Source organism: Chroicocephalus ridibundus, chromosome 5, assembly GCF_963924245.1.
Source record: "Chroicocephalus ridibundus chromosome 5, bChrRid1.1, whole genome shotgun sequence".
Taxonomy (NCBI): Eukaryota; Metazoa; Chordata; class Aves; order Charadriiformes; family Laridae; genus Chroicocephalus; species Chroicocephalus ridibundus.
Window position 1 is genome coordinate 24,391,206 of NC_086288.1, and position 22,008 is coordinate 24,413,213.

Genomic DNA, 22,008 nt, shown 5'->3' on the forward strand with positions numbered 1-22,008 from the left:
CAGCAATACCTAACACGGGGGAAGACCACGATTACTAAGACCCACAGCAAGAGCTCCAACGCCTCACACAGCCGTCACAACAGCACAGGAGCACCAAAAGACACAGGCTTCCCCTCAGCATCCCTCTCCCCCTCCCTCCAGCTCTTCAAAAATGGCGGCCGCCCCCCACAGCGCCCGGCAGCGCGCGCGCGCCCTCGCCCCGCCCCGCGCGTGCGCCGCCCGCGGCGCCGGGTGACGCGCGGCGCGTAAACAAAGCGGTGCACCCTGGGAAGAGGGAATCGTTACGTACAGGAAGAGGGAGCCTCCATCTTAGGCGCTCGACGCGTCGCGGCGGCGGCGGGATGGCGGCTGATAGCCGGGAGGAAAAAGGTACCCGGCGGTAGGGGTGGGGGCGACTGCTAGGCCTCGGGGAGGGGGGATGCCCCCTCCCCCCCCCGGGGGATTCCCCTTCCCCAAGGCATCCCCCCTCCCCGAGGCCTAGCTTGGTTGCTGGTGCTGGGCCTTCACACTGGGAGACGTCTGTGAGGAGAGCGGAGGGGCCGGGGAGCCCTTTTGGAGCATAATTTCCGTCGTCTTTAGACGCGGCGTGTGGGGCCATCCTCCCTGTTGTGCGCTGGAGGTGGTGGGAGCCATCGTCCCCTAGTGCGGTGCCCTCTCGGTAGTGGTCTCAGGGCAAGGTGACTTCAGCAGCGGGGACAGGAAGAAGTTCGTGGGCCGTAACTTTAGCATTATTGGTAGCCAGGTAGTGCTGGTGATCTTCCCGCAGAAAACATCTGCTTTTCTTTATTTCTGCTTGGATCTGTAGCCGTGATTTTTGCAGGATTTTCTGCTGTGGGATGTAGTTACTTTAGTACGCAGAAGCTGATTGTTGGAATATTATTTTGATGATTTTTTTTTTTTTTTTTTGCTTGTCTTTTTGCAGCCAGTTATGCTTTCTGGGCACTGTGGGTAAATAAGTTTGAATTAAGGGAATTGAACATTTCCAGCATAATGTATGTTCACAACTCATATAACTGCATGTGACTGTATGCAAAAGATGAAGTGATCTGCATGTTGTCTATGAGGTTATATGAGTCAGTCCTTCTAAAATAGTTCATTTAAGAAATAAAAACAAAGTTTAAATGTAGAAGACTGCTGTTTGGTGGTTAGTGCAGATAATAGCAGCGTTATAAAAAAGGTAAGGGATCACTGTGGTGTTGTGGTTTGTTTTACCTTGTTTTGGATTTCTATGGAATACATTTTATGACAAGTTTTTTGCAGGATAGATGTCCATAAAATGTCTTTTGTCAGACTGCTGGTTTGCTGTCTCTAACATTTATTGTGAAATTAGATCACATGGAAAATTCCCACTAAATTTTGTTAGAAGCTATAAGCAAAATTATTTCTGGTGCTTGATTCTTGATGGTATGATTGTAAGACTGGTGGGATAGGGTACGACCAGCTTGTGTTGAAACAGGTGTTAGCTGCCACCATCGATGAGCAGTGACATTGAAATGCTTACTGTTGTCATCTATAAATTTCTGCTCATATAATCATTTATCCAGATGGACTTGAATTTTTTTATTCTTTGGGGTTTTTGTGTTTGGGTTTTTTTTTTTTAAATCACTGACAGTGGTCAAGTTGTGAGTAGCAGATAATGGTTTTTTATGTTTTGTATTTTAATTTGGTTATATTTTTCTGTCCTATGGAAGGGATGATTCTGACTGAATAGTAGGTGTTAGTGCATGTTTGTAACTGAACTTATTTCTGCTGTAAACGCGACGTTATTTTTATGCTCCTTTTGGAAGAAAAATGCTGTTTCACTGCTTAAAAAAAAGTGGAAATAAATCTTGCGCACCCTTTTAGTTTGAAATTGCCTGGTCTTATCTCTTCTGTTTGCCAAATCAGATTTTTGCTTGGACCCTTCCTTGAATAGATCTAATGCTCACGGCCAGCAGAGGAAAAATGGCCTCCCCAGGTTACTTTCCTGCTGTTTCAGGTGAGTTAAATTTGTTCATGGAAGGATCCAACACACCCCAGAGCCAACAAAAGATGAGTTGCAGGAGAGCCCAGTTGCGAGTGCCTGTAATGAAAAGGACTCATATGGATCTTCCCCCTTCAGCAATGATGAACTGTAAGAAATCTGTCCTGTACTGTTTTTCTGTTTCTTTTTTTTTGTTCTTTTCCTGATCGTTATCTTGATCTGTCTGAGATAATTTAGCTCATCAGGTTGAACACCAGGGGTGACAGTTCACTGAGTGGAATCATCTTGTGGAGGTCAGTTGAGCAGTATACCCGATGCAAGTGAGAGATGAGAACTGTATATTCATATTGCCCTTTTTGCATCACCAGGCTGCTAAATAAGTTTGGAAATTTATTTTTAAATAAAGTAGATAGATGTATCCACATAAGGGGATGGGGAGAGAGCTCATCCTGCTCCTGTCTTTTGCATACTTGCTTAAGGTTTCAGCCATAAACCAGGCCCACCTAACCTCAAGGGAATTATCAGGACTATGTGTCAGATTTGCTTATGCCATTAGATTTTCTTTATCTTCTTATTTATTTCCGAACCAGACAATATGTCAGTCTTTTAGCACCTCTGAATGCTACTGCAATAGCTATGCTAACTGTAGTTTACTCAAGTATGCTGTTGCCTCACCAAAAGGGAAACAAAGCTGAGGTTCATTATGTGTGATATGTTTAATATTCTAATCCTAGTGCACCTCCTTTTCATCAGTTTCCAGTAAAAAATTCTTGTGCTCTGAACTTGCCTAGTCTTCCGTGGGGAAGCAGAATGCAAGCCAGGAAATTGCAGACCGTTTAACAGTTGCACAACCATGAATCTGACTCTCATCAGTAACAGTAAGAATATTTTCTGGGATATATAGGTGTCTACAAATACAAAGAGCTGATCCCAAGAGAATTATGATGCAGCCTTGTGTTACATTTAAATGCCCTCTAACCATGAACTGCCAGGGAAAGGCTTGATTCACCTCTCTCTGCACTGCTTCCTTTGCATCAGCTACAGCATTTGTGCAGTTCAGGGACCGCTTCTGCATTTCCCTACCACAGAAAATGTGGAGAAATGCCAGCAGGAAAGCTAGCACACATGCTGACTTCAGATTCAGTAATATATACTAAAGATATAATACTAACTTTTTTTCTGGTGTGGATTGTGTCTTTTTTTAATATCAAGCTGTAAAACTTCTCTTGTGATGCAGCTCAAGATTTTGAGATAGACAAGTTGCCAAACTCTGGAGGACTTTGCTGCCTTATCCCAGTCTCACCCAGGAGAGGAGGCCTTACCTGCTGCTTTATAACATTGTACAATGTGTCTTCTACAGATACTGTCAACTAGCTGAATCCTTGGAGTTTGTTCTGTTTTCCTTTTCCTCAACACAGAACACAGAATCAATCATAGTAATATAAAGGGGAAAGAGCTAAGGATTCCACAGTTTAGGAGAAGAATACGAGAGTCCAAAATTAGCACCTTTTCTATTATTTTTCTCTTTGCGTGCTTAGGCTTATTTCGCTCTTATTTTTAAAGTGCTTGCAATACAGTTCTGCTGTCTTAAAGCAGGTGAATCTTTCTGCTAGAATCACCATATATCCCCTTTGGTTTCAGGCAGAGTGAAACAGAGTTGCAAACAGTGGCAAATTTTAAAAGTATTGTGACAGAGTGTGGTCATTTACTGCTTCTGGCATGAATGTTTAGACTTTTGCCCTTTTAATCAAGGTGAATTAGTTGTAGCATTTTTTTCAGAGCAGCTCAGAATTAATTATGCAGCAAATAAGTACTACTTTTCCCTTTATCAGTGGGATGACCTAACTTTATGTTCTTGTTGCTAACTTGCCCTATTGTATATTTTCTACTTGTAGGTGAACCACAAAATTCACCCTCCTAACACAGAAACAACAACAAAAATAGCAGGGCAGGAGGGGAGAGAACTTCAGGTGCAAATTCTTCAGGATTTTGAGGAGAGAGATCTCTCCTCTTACAGCACTCAGACTACCTCCCAGTCTCCTTTTACTCAAATTTTTTGCGAGCTTTTTTGTTAAGCTTTCATTTGTAGGTCAGCTTTCCTGCAAAGCTTGTGTGACATGAGGAGCCAACTTGGACCTTATTCAGGGACCTAAATGCATCCTGTGACGTATTTTAATTCTTTTATTGGCTTTGTTTAATCCTTCCAACTGAAATTGTGGAAATAAATCAAGAAGACGTTAATTTTTGCCTTGTGGCAGATCCGTAACCTTAAAGGAAATGTTCGGATTTGTAAATACTAGTTCTACTGTGGTTTACGTATCTAGACTTTTTATAGTTGTTTTTTGTTTGTTTTCAGATGGTGAACTGAACGTTCTGGATGACATTTTGACTGATGCTCCTGACCAAGATGATGAGTTGTATAACCCTGACAGCGAGCAAGATAAAAGTGAGAAAAAGGGTAGGTGGCTTTGGTGGTGGACGCCCTGCAGCAACATAAATGGTAAACCCCGTCTTTCTTATTAGGGTTAAGGTCTTTGAAGTAGCAGCTCTTATAACTGATTCAAAGAGTGGAAGAGTTCCAAAAGTCTTTATTTCATGGAGATCTGCTTTTTCTCCGGGCCTTCCAGGCAAACAGTTAACTAGGTTTCCTTTTGTCTCAAAAGCAGTTGCTGAGTCTGGCTTGTGAATTCATTTGCTGTTAGAAAATGACTGTTCTTTTTGGTTGTTGAAGTAAAATGGAAATGGAGCAAGAGGGTCACAAAGTCTCGTTCCAGCTCAGTTCTTGATTTGGCTTCAGGCCAGTCTGATAAGCATTTAATGTAGCATTTCCATATACAAAATTCAGAAAACACCTACCGAAGCCTAAAGGATTGCTCTTTTAAAGTAAAATACATGCTAGAGCATGAGCTGTTCCTAACAAGTAGTTTTGAGTGTTGTTGCAAAGCCTACAACTGGGAGATGCTGCCTATGACTGCAAGAGGGGAGTTGCCCAAAGTAGAGAAAGTAGGTAGCTCTGCACAGTTTTTGGTTTGATATAAAAAATAACATTGAACTTGATATCTCTTTCTATTTAAGGATCAAAAAGAAAAACTGACAGGATGGAAAACATTGAAAGCAAGAGACAAAAACCTTCTGTGCATTCATCGAGGCAAATGATGCCAAAGCCTCCTAGCTCATCAGTTAGCAATAACAAGAGAATAGTGAGTACGAAAGGAAAACCAATATCAGAATACAAGAATGAGGAGTATCAGAGGTCTGATAGAAACAAGCGCCCAGATGGTGATCGAAAGACACGCATGTCAAGCAGTTCCAGGGAACCTTATAAAGGACAACCAGAAAAAACTTGCATGAGGAAGAGGGATATTGACAGAAGGGCTAAGTCTTCTACACCAGATGGTTCAGAGGTATTAAATATTCTTGCTGCCTTATAAATCAGTTATACGAGACCTTTATAAGGCACATTCTCTTAGGACTGTGTGCGCATCCTGACAATGTTATATGACTGCTGATTCACTTTTTCTTTAAACATCAGAGAATCAGGCATGAAGTGGATAGAAGACCAAGCAGATCCAGCCATTCTTCTAAAGAAGAGGTGAACTCTGAAGAATATTGTTCAGATCACGAGACTGGCAGTAGTGGTTCCTCTGAACAAGGCAATACAGAGAATGAAGAGGAAGGAATGGAAGAAGAGGAAGATGATGAAGGGGAGGAGGATGAAGAGGTGGAAGAAGATGGAGAGGAGGATGAAGAAGAGTATGAACAGGATGAGAGAGATCAGAAGGAAGGAAATGACTATGACACACGAAGTGAAGCCAGCGATTCTGAGTCTGAATCCGCCTCTTTCACAGATGGGTCAGTCAGATCTGGGACTGGTTCAGATGCATCAGGTAGGTAACATCTAGCATGCTAATCTGAAATATCTTGCCATTGAAAGTTTGGCTGCTTTTAAAAATATTCAATTCCTGACTATGTCAAAAGTAAGCCTTAGTACCACAAGTCAGTAAGATATTAATAGGCAAGGAAAAAGTGTACAGGAAGGTGGCAGGATTACCATGCTGAGGATTCATAGAGTTCTTGATTGCTTTGGCCTTGCTGTTCGATGGTTTGAAACATTAGAATTAATATTTTCTTAGCTATCTAGTGGCTTAGTTTCCCATATGATTTGTTTTAAGTTGGTGTTGAGCTGTTATGTATTCATCAGATGAGTGACCAGGTAGACTGATGTAGTAAAAGCATGGTCTCCCCAGGGAAGGATAGTTGAATAGTGGCTGCCTTCAGCATAGGAAATCTAAACTGAAGTTGAAATGATTAGCTATTAGGATGAACTTAGAAAGGGAGAAATGTTTTAAGCAGAAACTAGAGAAGAATGCTTCACAGTTGTCTATTATAACTGGTCCTAGCTTACAGATGTGACGTGTTAATAACGTAAATGCTTCTGGTTTTGGCTGTGCAGTTGTTTGGGTGTCTTTTTTGTGGTGCGGTTGATGGGTTTTTGGGTGTTTTTTTAAGAAAGCAGGTTGCAATCCTGTTAAGATTTCTTTTGTGTATCTTCCTTGTCTGAAGTCTCCATAGGTGTCATCCTGCTTAACGTAATGCCTTTTTTGGCTCAGCCCTGCTGTTTGGAATTGGAGGACAGAAAAGTGTAACATAAAGACAAGTGAAGTTGTAATAACTGTTCTAAAAAGCTCCATAGTGTAACGTAACACTAATGTGTTATGTAATGTTCTACTTTTAAGAGTGGAAATATTTGCCTATGTACCACAGTGTTTTGTTTTCATACCTCTTGCCATTTTGTTGAGCTGTGAATAAATAAGCCCATATCACTGTCACAACACAATTTGTGCTATGTGTTGCAAATGTGGCTGCAGGCTGGACAGAAGAACTAAACCACCCTTACTAAAACACCTAGGAGATAAATTCTGTCTCTAAACTTTGCATAGAACTACTAAATTTGTGGCATTTGTCTTCCTTTTGTGAATGAAAAGCTTCTTTTGTGCAGGATAGTTTTGGGGCAGCAACCACAATTTTCATGTGCAAGCCAAATGCTAACTTCACTATGACAGATGTTTTTCTGTCTTAGTACTTGTTATCCCAATTTTATCTTCCACTTGGTGTTTAAAATATTGCTTTTATTTGTTATGGTTTTTTTTAGATGAGAAAAAGAAGGAGAGGAAGAGAGCTAGAGGTATCTCTCCAATTGTTTTTGACAGAAGTGGAAGTTCTGCATCAGAATCATACGCAGGTATTTTTGCTTTTACTGCTTGTCATCCTGACTTGCATCAAATCTTAATGTATAATCTGAAATAAATGTAACTGGCTGTAGAGATTTATGGGGTATGTAGCTTTGTAAAATTTGTTATTGACTTCTGGCATGTTGTGTGTGGATACCTTTGGGGGGAAGTAGGCTTTCTTGTTACTTTAATGCTATTCTGTTGCTTAAGTGGAATTTTCACTTTTTTTTTTTTTAAACTTGGAAGATGATGATTCAGTGACTAGTTTTCTGAGTAGGAAATTGTTCAAATACTATTTAAAAAAAAAAATATCCAAACCAAACAATCCAAAACAAAACCAAAAAAAATGAAACAAAACACTCGTGCACATCGAATAGTATTTTTTGTGTGTGTGGGTGCGCGCCAGAAAGCGTAATTTGTCATGAATGAAAATTGTATGGGACAAGGCTGTAGAAATTGTATATTATCTCTATTAAGGCTCAATCTGAACAAATGTACTTTGGCTAAACACAGGTTCAGAAAAGAAGCATGAGAAATTATCATCTTCCGTTCGTGCTGTCCAAAAAGGTATCATTTAAATTTGAATTTTTAATGCATGCCCCATAGCAAGCCATTGTCTCTGTTCATTAAATTACCTGTAAATAGTGATGTTCCGATATAAATCAGTTTGAGTGCATAATTGTTCTGAGCATAACAAGTGAATCTTGAGCTACTTTTGCATGTGTTGAGAGCGATATGCAAAAAATCAGTTGCTTTGCTCCTTGCAGAGGCAGTTAAAGAAAAATTGAAGTGCTTACATCTGAAAAAAAGAACATTTCAGCATTCTCTGTTGGACAACTTGTGCTGATATGAATGTTACCCAAGATTTATGCAAAAATTCTTAAGCAAGGAAATAAGTCCTGTATATCGGAACATCACTGAATCATGCTGATTTTATTTTATTTTTTCTTTACCTGAATATCTAAGTTTTAGTTTTAATTTGGTTTCCCCTGGCATTTTGTGCTCTACAGCTTAGACTTCAAGTTGGGTGGTTGACTGTGATAATCTATAGGTAGGAACTGGGTGGGATGTAGTATATTTTGAAGGAAACAAGCAACTATCTACACTCAAAGCAACATTTTTGACAGTTGTAAATATTTACAGTTCAGCTTATTTGACATTTTGTTTTTTCAGACCAAACAAGTAAACTTAAATACATTCTCCAAGATGCAAGATTCTTTCTCATCAAGAGTAATAACCATGAAAACGTATCACTTGCTAAAGCAAAGGTATGTTGAATTTTCTTCAAACTGATCATTTTATTTTCAGATACACCCACCTTACTATGGAAAAGCATATAGATAGATGCATTCTTTTCTCCATCAGTCAGATCTTGGTAGAGGCAAGGATGAAAGTTATTGCTTTTTGATTCTTCAAGGGTATCTGTTCTTCTTCCACTGTAACCTAGAAAAGTTTCTAGACCATCAGTCATTTATCTGGATAAGAGTTGTGTTTAAAAGGAGGCCTCAAGGTCCATTTGATAATGCCCTAAGCCAACCTCCATTGGGAATGTTGTGATGACATTTCCTCCCTTTCATCAGCACCTGTGTTCGTTTTGCTGTACTGCAAGGAGGTTCAGAAGGTTGTTTTGACTTTCATCTAATGCTATAAAAGTAATTTTTTTTCAGTTGATTCAGGGATCTAAAGCCTTACCGCAGCAATGTATGCCTGGCAATGCTGGTGTAAGGGAGTTCTTTGGAAAGGATTCCAGTGCACTGGACTTGAACTGCTGAGGAATGGCAGTAGGCTGTTCTGGTGGTTTTGCGTTTGCATGTGTTACTTGGAAGAGCTTGTAGAGAAAGTAATTGATTTGCTGTTACACAATATACACAGAGTACATGATTCTATTAATGAAGATTTTCTAAAATAGAATAGCATTAAAATGATTAAATGAATCTTAAAATTCCTGGACAGCCTTCCCACCAGCTCTGAGTCTGATCTGTGCAGCGAACACTGTTCTGACTGGTGTTTGCTTTAGCTCTCTAGGGGAGTATAACCTCTCTGTGCCTCATCCACAGTTGGGGCTGCAACAGTATCCTTGTTCCTAAAGTTTGTGGAGTGGATGCTTTGTCTCTCAGTGTATAGGCATCAGTGCTTCGCCAGTGCACTTTGAAACTGGCTTTTGCAGAGCAGTTGCAGTAAGTTGTTCTAGTTCACAGCAGGGCTTCACCAGCAGCCTAAAGCAAAATACGTCTGCCTGAAAGCTAGTAAAGAAACCCCAAATAGTTCTCTGGTGAGTACTATTATAGTCAGGCAAGCACTAATCTCTGCATAGAGTAGAGTATGAGAACATGTCTTCAGTGAAAAAAGCAAGAGGGAGGAACAATTTCTTCAGTAGATCCTAGAGCATATTCTGAGGCTGAAGTTTGAACATATTAAACCAGTATAAACTTCTCCTCTGAGTTTGCCCAGAGGATGAATATGGGGGCTGATCTTGCTGAAAAGTAATATAGCAAACTGGTATTCTGTAGCTCAGCTCAGCTGTTACCATAAAACAGATTAGGTTTTATTGTGTTTGGCTACACAATGGCTGGTGAAAAGGAAAAGGTAGGAATTAGTAGGTGGGGATGTGGGAGGCTGAACAAACTGTTTTGAGTTGTCGTGCCATTTTAAAATGTTGGTCTGGGGTCTTCATGTTTCTGGCCTTTCACTCAAAGAGTTTTAAAGTCTGCAAGCTGTTGTCAACAAATCTGTCAAACTAAAAAGGTTACTGAAGTCTATCTGCCCAGCTTTCAGGATATGTTTACTGCTGGGTTGTCTTAATTTTTGTCTATTATATAAACATGAACTCACAAAGTCACATAAAACATACATTAAAAATACGAAAGGCAAAGGTTTTCATATATCTGTCCATCATTACAATTAAAAATGAAACCTTAGAGGTGATATAAATGCATCTGCAGTGTTTAAAAGAAGATTGGAAACCCAGTGTTTTAGAAGGTTCGTCATGGGGCAGGCTAAAAATATTTTCTGAAGGAACTGAATTTAGCAATACCTTTCTCTTTCCATTATCTTCTATCCCAGAACACTAGTTTGGTCTTGTTTTCCTCACCTGCACTATATACTACATGTAATAGTATACTATATATAACAGTATATGTACTATATACTATTAGCTCGGTCACTTGAGATGAACTCTTATATTTTGGTGGTGGGGTCGGTGTTTTGTTTTAGGGAGTATGGTCGACGCTTCCAGTGAATGAAAAGAAGCTTAATGCTGCATTTAGATCAGCGAGGAGTGTTATTTTGATCTTTTCTGTAAGAGAGAGTGGCAAATTCCAAGGTAAGGGAAAGTGAGCTGTTACCAAGGTAAGTGGAAGTGAGTTTTATATGGAATAGCTTTCCTGTTGTCTTTGTTACAATTAATGTGAAATTCTTCAGGATTTGCAAGGCTGTCTTCAGAGTCCCATCACGGAGGGTCACCTATACACTGGGTGCTGCCTGCAGGAATGAATGCAAAAATGTTGGGAGGCGTCTTTAAAATTGACTGGATTTGCAGGTAAATAATTGTTCATTTATGTTACTGTTTAGTAACAAGGCATTATAACACCATTTCTATGTATTTCTCACTCAAGTGCTGACAGCATCCTTTTGAAGACTATTAAACCAGAGATCTGTTCTTCAATCTTCCCAAATCCACACCTCCATGTTACTGAGCTTGGCAGTCCGAGTCAGTACCTGACATGCATTATAGAATTTTTTTTTTTTAATGTTGACAATTAATTAATTTAGAGATTTTTTTTAACACTTGGTTGTGTTTCTTGACTGATCTCTTGCGCTGAAACTAGAAAACTGTATTCTGAAATCTTAGAGTAAAAACAACTGTTCACTTGAATAGAGAGCTGTGGATAAAAGGGGAAAAAAGTCCTGTAAGGACAGATCTGTCTTCATCTGACATCTTGGACTGAACAAAGAAAATGCTACTGCTCTGATATAACCTATGAAATAATACAGGTATCTTGCATAATGTATAGGTGGTGAGCAGTATTTTCATTGATTTAACTGAGTATGTCTTACAGAAAAGTTTTTAAACCTCTCAAGAAAAAGATCTGTATCAGTCCTGTGAGATACATTGCATGGTTGTATAAGCACTTTGGGCTGCCAGATAGACTAAATACAGGGAAGGTGAGACTTCAAATGGAAGAAAAATCTAGGTTGGAAAGGTCCTCTGGAAGTTACTGACTCTCACCTCCAGCTCAAAGCAGTTCTAACTTCATAGTTAGGTCAGATGCTCAGGGATTTATTTTGGTAAGAAGTGGCCTCAAGGTAAGCCAGGGGAGGCTTAGGATGGATATTAGGAAATATTTGTTCACAAAAAGGATAATCAAACATAGGAACAGGCTGCCCAGGGAAGTGGTTGAATCACCATCCCTGGAGGTATTTAAAAGGTGGGTAGATATAGTGCTGAGGGATGTGGTTTGATGGTGGTTTTGGCAATGTTAGGTTAATGGTTGGACTCGATGATCTTAAAGGTCCCTTCCAACCTAGGCTATTTTTTTGAGCTACCACCTCAACATAGAGACTGGTCGGCATATTCAGATGGTGGGATAATAAGCAAGCACGATCTTGATATTGTACAAAGACCAAAAAAAATTTTTTAATGAGGTAGGCTGTCATAGTATGGACTATGCTAGTTAATATTGTAGTAAGTCAGAGTGAAATTTTCAGTTACTAATGCTTAATATGTACTAATACATTCATTCAGACCTGACAGTGCAAAATGTAACAGGATTATTTTGTATGTAATGTCCTGCTGTATGTATTGTTAAATTTCTTTTACAAAAAACGGAGGCAAAACTGTAAATGATGCCACTTGCATATTTAGGCGTGAATTGCCATTCACTAAGTCTGCTCACCTGACCAATCCTTGGAATGAACATAAGCCAGTAAAGATTGGACGTGATGGACAGGTTTGTTAATTTATTTATCTTTTCTATAACCCACGTCTTCTAGTTCTTGCTTTCAGCTTTGTATGTACAGAAGATTGTAATCTTTTTAGATCAGCTGTTACTTGCAGTAGAGTACTGTGACAAAGGCATTTGGCTTATTTCTAATATTGTTGTGGAAGAAAGAAGGAGAAAACAATACAGTACCGATTCTGTTGTCATCTTTGTGATAAACAATGTTTGTTGCTTCAAAACTATTGATATTTTGGATTTGAAATGTAACATCCCTTGCACTGTATGGTGTGCAAACCCATATAGCATCAGTTTTTTTTAAGAACAAGTTCTGGTGTTTCCAGCTGTGTTCTATGTTGCATTTTCTTATATACTGTATTGTTTAGGGCATAGACTCTACCATTATAAAGTATATGCTAAGTAAACTTTAAGCGGGGTGGCTCTTTGTCTTGTCAGACATACCAGAGTGCAGGTACATTGCTGGTGTCATCAAGTAACCTAGCCTTGACTAAAATAACAGGGTCTGCTTTCTTAAGACAAGATGGGAGTTGCATAATCCCCATACTGTATGGAAATTATAGAGTGTGCATTGTTTTGCCCATAGACATGTTCACTTTGTTGGGTAGCACAAGTAAAGCAATATTTTTAATCTTGTTTTTAATTTAGTGTGAACTTCTTAAAAAAAAAAAAAAATTCAGTTAATTTCGTTTCTGTTAAATGGTCAAGGAAACAGATTTTTTTCACGTTTTGTCCACTTCACTATAGAATTGCAATCCAGACGTGAGTTTCATCTTTTTTTATAAAAGTGCTGTACTGATGGGTACTGGGCAAGCGTTGTCTGATGCTTGCTCTTCCTGCGTTTCAACTTTGGTTATTTTATGAAGTGGTTGTTCTCTATCCATTTACATTTTGTGTAACCCTGAGTGGATCTCTTCTGAGGATATGTATGCTGAGCTGCTTGTATTTACAGCATCCTTTGGGAAGGCGTTCTACAGGCTTCCTAGGCACCGGCTTGAAGAAGCACTTTTTTTGGATTGTTTTGCTCCTGGCTCCTGCTAGCTTCATTTGATGGCCCCAAGTTCTTGTACTGGAAGAGGGATTCAACAAGTTGATCTCTGTCCCTCTCCTGCAAACAGCTTGTGGTGTTGGACACTCCCATTGTATCCATCTTGTCCCCCATACACTACGTTTTCCTCTTTTATTCTAGGCTAGAGAGACCTGACCTGCTCAGCCATTGCATGTAGGAATTGTTGCACTCATTCAGTTATCCTTGGTGCCCTGCTTTGAAGCTTTTCCATTTCTACTGTCCCAATATTTTTTGAGACAAAGGGGCCAGAACTGCACGCAGTATTTAAAGTGTGGATGGAACATGGACTTTCAGTGTGATATAATGACCTTTCTCATTCTGTGTTCCTTTCCTAATAATCTTGAACACACGACTTGTTTGTTTTGATTGCTGTCAAGCATTGAGCTGGTATTTTCATGGACCTGTCTTTCATACACTGAAGAACTCACTTTTGAATGGTAATAGTCAACTTCGTCAGGCCATGGCTTTGTATGTGAAGCTGGGGTGGATTTTTTTCCTACGTATGTCACTTTTCTTTCTGTAATAGGTGATCATTTTCTTTGTGATGAAAAACAGTCCTCTGATTTTGTAGCAAAACAGTGATGTGGCCTGTATGTCTCATGGGAAGATATGATTGCCCCAAGTATTGGACTATTTTATGAAAAGTCTAAGTAGTGCCTAAAGAGTGAAAGGTAATGTAAGTGAATTTTGCTCTGTCTCTAGTGATACTGAAATCTCTTCAAAGTGTCTTTCTTTTTTTTTTTTTTTTAATGTATGTTGTCAGTGTATTTGGGGAGAGTTTCATTTCTTCAGTTTATAAACCACTACTGAACTTCTAACTAATTCTAGGAAATAGAGCCGGAATGTGGAACCCAACTTTGTCTTCTCTTCCCTCCTGATGAAAGTATTGACTTGTATCAAGTCATTCATAAAATGAGGCACAAGAGAAGAATGCACTCACAACCCCGATCAAGAGGACGCCCATCCCGTCGAGACCCTGTTCGGGACGTGGGAAGGTTAGAAACGTTCTTTGGACTGATAATAGGCACATGTATCAGAATAACGTGATGGAGGAATATGATTCGTCAAAGCTTTTCCTGCGATAAAGAAGAGAGAAAATCCTCAAATCAAGCTGCATGGACAAGTTTGTGGCTTCATTGAGGATTTCACATGGTTCCCCGGTCTGTCATTTTTCAAGAGGAAAATGGGGGTCTTTGCTTTTGCAGAAAAAAAGCTCTTAAAGTGCTCTAGTTTAGACTAGATCATTTATTGAGATAATACAACATGTAATGCTAGCTGTAGGTGAGCTTGGCTTGATTATGAGCAGGCTAGATGGAGAGAAGGAAATATTTATATGCCAAAAATGTGTTAATATCTTGTAAAAGCCTTTTCTTTCAGGTGTGTCTCTGGATAAGCCTTATCAAATATGGGACTTTTATAAGGATCACTTAGAATTTTTCAGAAGATGCCGCCTCATTTTGAGGATAAAATATTTTAAGTTATTTTGATATTCAAGAGGAGCATTATTGGGACTGTTTCAAATTGTGTCACCGTGATGTGTTAACCCCATTGCCAAATATTCTCTAACATGTAACCACTGAATTCACACATCTTGCTGAGCTTCTGAAAACAGTAGGTTCTTTCCAAAAGGGATCAAGTGGCCCTTGGAGACCCGGCAACAAACCAAAAAGAATGGCTGTTGCTGTGTCTGTATATACAACCTTTCCAGATGCTGGCAGTACCTGTGGACTTTAAAGTATTTTTAGAGGATCGACATGGTTATTGATCACTGCTATATGAACTTAACATCATTTTCCAGAAAAAAAGGGGGTATAACTTGTTACAGAATTGGAGAAGTCTTTGCAAAGAACTGATATTAGCCCTTCTGCCAAACACCTTTTCCCTGTGTAGCCACTTTGCATACAGACTGATGTATGGTTTGGGCTGAAACCTTTGGTTAAGTTTCCTCTTTGTGGAAACATCCTGTGGTAGGTACAGATACCCAACAAGAGTCCCCATTTCCTTGAGCTTAAAAAAAGGACACTGTCACGAGTAGGTAGGAGGAAACCTGGCAGCGCCCCCCTATTTTTGGCTTTAAAGGACTGAACACCAAGATGGCTTTTGAAGTTAAGCTAAGAGGTTTCCAGTGCAATAAAGTATATACAAGTGAAGGTTTTGCAATGGACTGCAAACTATACATATAACACCATCACACCTTCTCAAGCCTGCCAGGGCCTCCATTTATGTGTGTGGCTTACAGCTTAAAGTCAGTAGTTGGACTACTATATGAACTGTTTCTATCATATTTTATACCGGTCGTAAATGCACTCTCAAAACTACAAGAAAGCGGTATGTTTATTCTTTACACCAGCTTTTATTTTCCTTGATCTGATTTTGCTGTAGATGAAACTGCTTTGGTTTTTGGGCTTTTTGCTCATAGTAAAGAATCTGCTTTCATTTTAAAAAACTTAGTAACTGGGTATGGTGGGCTTTAAAGACTGAAGTCGGGAAGGGGGAGGAGAAATGACTCTATAAAACTAAAAGCGACATGAGCTTGTTACTCAACAAGCAAGTTGCACAGTAATTAAGCGATTTAAGAAAGTGTTAATTTCATATCTTGTCATAGGGAATTATATTGCTGGGAGTGGGGTGGGGGCGAAGGGAATGGGTTTGTAGCTGCTTTCTGTTTAGAAACACTGTTGTGTTAGCATTGGAGTGTCCCATTAATGTTTATGTACCTCAATGGAGCAAAATTAGCAGACAGTTTTCAGTTCTTTATTAAACATAACAGCAACTGGAATGTAACTGTTTTATAAACAAACTTCCTCCCTCAGAGTGAAGTTCTTAAAGATAACACCTCTTCCATAAAAGAGCTCTTGGTATAGAAAGGAGCCCCAATTGTTTTTAATTATTAGGAAGCTTAAGCATTCTTAAACGTTCTGTAAAAGGCACCAGTGCATTGCTGGTAAATTGTTTAGAACAGAAATTGTTAGAAATAATGTAACTGGCCTACCCAGTTGGAAGAGCTACAGTGAAAGAAGCAATTTCATAAAGCATGCACAGTTTTATTTATAAATGTTATGGAAATAGACCTTTTATGGAGTTCTTTACCCCTGAGCTAGCACATGCAGCAATGTCCATGCCTTCTGACTGTGATGATATATTTTGATATCTATTTTCACTGTATTTAGTTCTGTAAATTCTTTTGTTATCCAATAGGTTGTTTCAAAATGTAATGCGGGAAGTATAATGTTAAAGCCTAAGTCTCGGTTTGTTTTAGACAAATTTGTTACCCTTTGGTACGAACGTACGGTTGGGTAGAGTTCCTTCCTTAATTACCAAAGCTCCTGTAGCCAGAAAGTAACAATGAAGGGTATTTAATCAGATTGTTGTTCCTGATTATTTGAGTTCAAATTTAAAGCTGTAGAACGTTTTGAAGCAGATGGAATGATTAATTTGAGATCTGGGCAGCTCAAGGTATTCCTGTGAGGTATTCTGCTGTGACGAATGCTCCAAGCCACTTTGTTTAATCTTTGATATCTAATTTGTGTAGGCGTCGACCAGAAGATTATGATATTCATAACAGCAGAAAGAAACCAAGGATTGACTATCCCCCTGAGTTTCACCAAAGACCAGGTTAATATCTTACTATGAAGATTTGTGTGCACCAATTCACAAGTGTTTTCTCTTTTAGTGTATCCTCATTTAATTAAAAAGTAAAATATTGATATGACTAAGATGTAAAAACGGGACCTGTCCGAAGTGCTGACTCCTGGTTTAACCCACCTCTCACAGAAGTCAGTGACGCTGTTTCACTCGTTCGAGAGAGAGCTGAGTTGATCTAGGCTGGGTGCTTTTAAGACCCTCAGAATTGTGTACATTGCTGTGAATGATCCTTTCAAGCGCTTTGTTAATACGGGTAGTTGAAGTACCTGACAGGCACAAGAATTGGTTTGACCTACTTGTCAATGCACTAATCATCAAATTAAAATGTTTTTCTGAAATTTCCAATGGGGAAAGTCAGCAGAGATTGCCTGGCTAGCAGCCTGTGTTTAGAAAGGATCGTAGATGTTCAATTATGTTTTCAGAGAGAATTGTTTTACAAGCTTGACATGAGGAATAGACAGGAAAGTTTACCTGTGTTTTACAGAGGGTCTAATGATGAGTTTGAGACCAGGAATTTTGTTGTGCTCCAGAAAGAAATGTTTGCAGTGGCAATATTGCATATTTCTTTTCTTCAGAAAGCAATTATTAAGAAATTGTCACTTTTAATCTACCGAATCTTGCTCCGCTGCTGTTAAAATACATATTCCATTATTTCAGTAGTAGATTTCTAAATCTTTCTTAAGAACCTGCCTTCATCTGTTCAGCTTGACTGCAAAGTCTGTTCTTTGATGCAGAAAGAGTGGTGTTTCTGCTCCCTGGCTTTCCAAGACCATTGTTTAGAGTACAGAAGAAAAATTTTTAAAATAGTGAAGCTTGGAAGCATTATTTTATCAGTATAAGCATGCCTGTTGGTTTGCACGATTTTACTGAGCTCTTTAAAGTTTATTTCCTTGGATTTACTGAAGCTGCAACAATTCTTTGCCCTGTGGGGCTTTTCCAGATGTTTTTTAGGTTATTTTCAAATTTCTGTGTAACATTGTATCCAAAACCTATTAGGAAATAAGCCTTAAGGGTTTCCCAGATGAACACGTTCTAGGGAATATGTGACTAATAAGTAGTAACAGCTGTGTGCTGACTGTCTCGGGATAGTACTGTTCAAGCTTGTGGGCATTCCCAATTTGTTTGACTAAAATTCAAGCCTTTATTTGCACAGATACCCCCTTGCATATTTGTTTGTACTGCGTGCAAGTTCCTATGGGTATATCTGTATTATTTTTTTACTACTGCATTATATTATATTTCTGTACTGTCTGCAAGAAGTTGTAAGTTTTTTGAGAGCTATTTCGAAAGCAAGGGTAATGGCAGCTAGACACAACTTCATAGCTGGCACAAAATGAAAGGACAGTTTCTAATGAGTGTACTTTTTGAGACTGTTATCATGCAATAGTAAATCGAATTAATACTGCTTGATGTTCGAACAGGGTATATAAAGGATCCCAGATATCCTGAAGTAGACAGGTAAGGTGTGTTCATGTTATTAATTTTATGCCCTCGTAACTTGTCTGTATGGATAAATTGGATTTAGTTCTACAAATTTTTATTCCCAACAGACGATTTTCAGGAGTTCGACGAGATGTATTTTTAAATGGGGTAAGTTGGTGCATGCAGACTTTTGGGCAACTTCTTATATTCAGCTTTCACCACTTCCAAAGAACACTCATCACAAATGTTGATATTACTGTCTTTCATTTTAGTCCTACAATGATTACGTGAGAGAATTCCACAACATGGGACCACCACCACCATGGCAAGGAATGGTTTGTGTCTTGTTGAATTCAGTTTTTCTCTGTAGAATATGGCTTTTTTGTTCCCCTCTAGAGGACCCTAGCATATTTGGTGTGCGTGCAACTCTTCCCTTTTCCTAAAACATACCTTTGCTATAACTGTAAAATTTTTAGGGGAAAAAATATTTATAATAAGTATTTTGTAATTTATTTCTCTCTTGGCAATAGTCCAGCATTCTAGTAAGCAGTATGGCAGCAGGAGTCTGGCTTGGTTTGAACCTACAAGAAACTGAAAGCTCTGAGGAAATAGCAGAACCCTCCTTTAGCCTACACAAAAGGGTGTGATGAAATTTTGTATTTCGCTAAATATTCGTAGCGATTGGCTGTCTCTCAAACAGCAAATGCATCAAATGGGTGGACTTGCTGCAGAGACTCATGGAATGGGCTGGCATGCTCTAGTGTTGCGCATTGACTTGCTTTTGGCTATGGCAGCAAAGCATACAGGAAAATAGCAGGATGTACTGGACACTGTAATCAAAATAACTCTTACTGTATTGCAGCCTCCATTGAAATGCACTTTTTTCCCAGTCAGATAAGCCCATGTATGAGTACAAGTATCTGTGGGTACATACATGGAAATTAACTGATAGTTCAATTGTACAGCTGTGATATTTGCCATCATGTCAGGAGGAATAGTCATAAATAGAATAAAATAGAATAATAAATAGAATAGTTATAAACTAGTTATTTTGCTTATATTTAGTAATTCTGGCCCTGAGGGTCCTGATTTTGGATAACTTGGCTCTGGTGTATACTGTGAATGAGCAAAAGGCAATGCCAGATGTAGAGATGCTACTATAGCCTCTCATTTTTCTCACCTGAAATACAGCTCTGGTTTGTTGTAAATGAAGGAAGTGAGCAAAGTTGTCAGGCTGTGGCCTCCAGAATCTCCCGCTTTTTTCTACCCCTCTTCCCCGTTCTGCATGCTGTCCAAGTAGTCATCCTAAAATCCAGCACTTCCACCTACTTCCTTTGTGACAGCAATGCAAGCAAAGATGCTTCAGTAATATGGGAAAGAAAGGAAAAAAAAATTATCTGCTAACCTTTTGTTAAATAATTTGTCTTGCAAAGTAAGTTCATTTAAAATAGGAATATATTCATAAGGAATGGCACTAAAAAGACTTATTTCTGTAAGACCTCCCTGGTTTGGACAAAATTCACATTCTGTATGTATAGATTTAAAAAAAAAAAAAAAGCCGCTGCCACCATGTTTAAGTAGCAGAAGTTTTATGTACAGTATCACTTTGAGGCAGACACAGAAAAAAGGCACGTTTGGGGTTTGAGGAGGGTGTTGGCCAAACTTCTGAAGAAACAGTGGTAGAGAAGTAGTAAAGTATGCCGACAATGAAAAATAGTTTGCCATTCGGTTAGGAGGCTGTGATTGGATTTATTTAGATGTCATGTTTTCTATCTGAATGAAAGTAACCTCTGCTCTTAATTCCCAGGACTCAGCCTTGTATGCATTCCTTTGTTTTGAAACACTCAACAAACTTACTGTAACTTTCTTGTAGCCACCGTATCCAGGTATGGAGCAGCCTCCACACCACCCTTACTATCAGCACCATGCACCTCCACCTCAAGCTCACCCGCCATACTCAGGACATCATCCTGTACCACATGAAGCAAGATACAGAGACAAACGAGTAGTAAGTGTCCACAGAGACAGAGGGGGACATGAGTCTGCAGGCCAGATTAGGAACATGAGGAATTTGGGTTACAGATCTAGCCTAGCCTGAGATTTGTTGACTTTGGTAAACTGCATTTTTAAGAGCTGTATTAGTTTTCTTTGGAAAGATCAGTTATTTAGATGGACTAAAGACTTCCAACATCTTTGAAAAGCCCCTCTCTCTCAGGTGATGCAGAAGTGCAAAATTCTCACAACATGCTCTTAAAACTGAGGTGTGTGCTTAAAAATGGCGTCCAGCTGTCTAGCTCTGAACTTTCAAAGCTGAAGCCCAGTTTGAATAAGGACATGCCTGTAACATTGCTTGTGCTCATGTACAACAAATTATCAGCAGAAAAGTTTGTGGTTTATGATTTTTTACAGGCACATCAAAAAATGGCAAGTTGTTAAATAATTTCTGTTAGCTGGCTTTGAAGGCTGCTTCAAGCTGGTATGTGGCATTTGAACCCCAGCTTCTGCAGAGTGGAAGCACAGATGTGGTGCTGCCCTGAAGATGAAAGAAGAAACTTGTGCTTATGGATGCTGGACATAATGTCTTTTTTTCGTTGTGTTTTTTAAATACTGGGCTTTCCCAAGAGTTACGGCCAATCGTATGGGTAAGGGAAGGAAGGGGATTTTAGTCTGGGAATGGAAATAAACAGAGCTGTCCTTTCATCACAGCACGACTACGACATGAGAGTAGACGACTTCCTTCGCCGCACACAAGCAGTTGTCAGCGGTCGGAGAAGCAGACCTCGGGAGAGGGACCGAGAGCGGGAACGGGACCGTCCTAGAGATAATAGAAGAGACAGAGAACGTGACAGAGGCCGTGATCGGGAAAGGGAGAGAGAGAGGATTTGTGACCGGGACAGAGACAGAGGTGAAAGAGGTAGATACCGAAGATAATCTATCTGGAACCAGTGCTCACTTGAAACAAAAAAAGCTTGTATTTTTTTGTGTGTTTACAAGTAGTACATTTTATTTTCAACTGTCTACTTAAAGTTCGTTGTGTAGAAGGATTTATAATGACCCTCTCTATTCCAAGCATGCAGTGAACTCTGAACTGGAAAAACTGAAATCGGCCAAAAATAAAATAGCAAAGCTCACACTCAACTTGGCGTTTCTATTGGAACAGAATGGGAAACAGCTAAGAATGTAGATATTCTCAATAAGTGTTCATCTACTTAGTGACTTCATTCTAGGTTTTTGAATACTGATGGATAACTGCCATATTTTTTTTTGCTTTGATGTTTTCTTCCTGTAGTTTCACATGGTTCAATGGGAGAATGCTGCTATCAATGCAAATATTGAAGTATGACTTTTTTTTTTTTTGATGGTATGGCAATGTTGTAGCAGCCTTTTTTTTTCTTCCCTCTCCTTTCCTCCCGACCCTGTTTTTTAACCCTATCTGTAAAGTCAAGTGTTTCTTCAGTCTTCAGTAATGAAAGCAATATTAAGAAGACACTATTGATATCTAATTTTTAACCTTTTTTAAAAATCTTCCCGTGTTCAGTAACATTTTGGTCAATTCTCTTGTCTAGTCTCCTTCCAAAATGTACACATTGCTTGGAATGTTCACAACCTGCGTGTGTGGAACCAGAAAATATTGCTGTATTCTACATTGCTACCATTTTTTTATAAAAATAAATTGGTAACTATTGAAATGATTAAAACTCCAGATCGGGTTTCTTGGTCTTC

At 39.2% G+C, this 22,008-nt stretch overlaps 1 protein-coding gene across 4 annotated transcripts; it reads left to right on the top strand.

Annotated features, from left to right (window-relative positions):
* Nucleotides 1–238: 238 nt before the first annotated feature.
* Nucleotides 239–21,988, top strand: YTHDC1 (YTH N6-methyladenosine RNA binding protein C1). 4 transcript variants are annotated; one of them, XM_063336937.1, is made up of 18 exons: nt 239–369; nt 1,979–2,113; nt 4,320–4,421; nt 5,039–5,367; nt 5,496–5,850; nt 7,116–7,205; nt 7,708–7,761; nt 8,368–8,462; nt 10,408–10,516; nt 10,615–10,732; nt 12,059–12,143; nt 14,047–14,213; nt 16,751–16,833; nt 18,285–18,321; nt 18,414–18,453; nt 18,558–18,620; nt 20,159–20,293; nt 20,992–21,988. In XM_063336937.1, exons 1-18 carry the CDS (start codon nt 342–344, stop codon nt 21,214–21,216), a joined length of 2,250 nt encoding a protein of 749 aa, XP_063193007.1. In that variant the 5' UTR covers nt 239–341; the 3' UTR covers nt 21,217–21,988. The 4 variants fall into 4 exon arrangements, with proteins under 4 accessions (XP_063193007.1, XP_063193008.1, XP_063193009.1 ...); XM_063336938.1 differs by lacking the exon at nt 7,708–7,761; XM_063336939.1 differs by lacking the exon at nt 1,979–2,113 and having other exon boundaries at nt 243–369.
* Nucleotides 21,989–22,008: the final 20 nt, after the last annotated feature.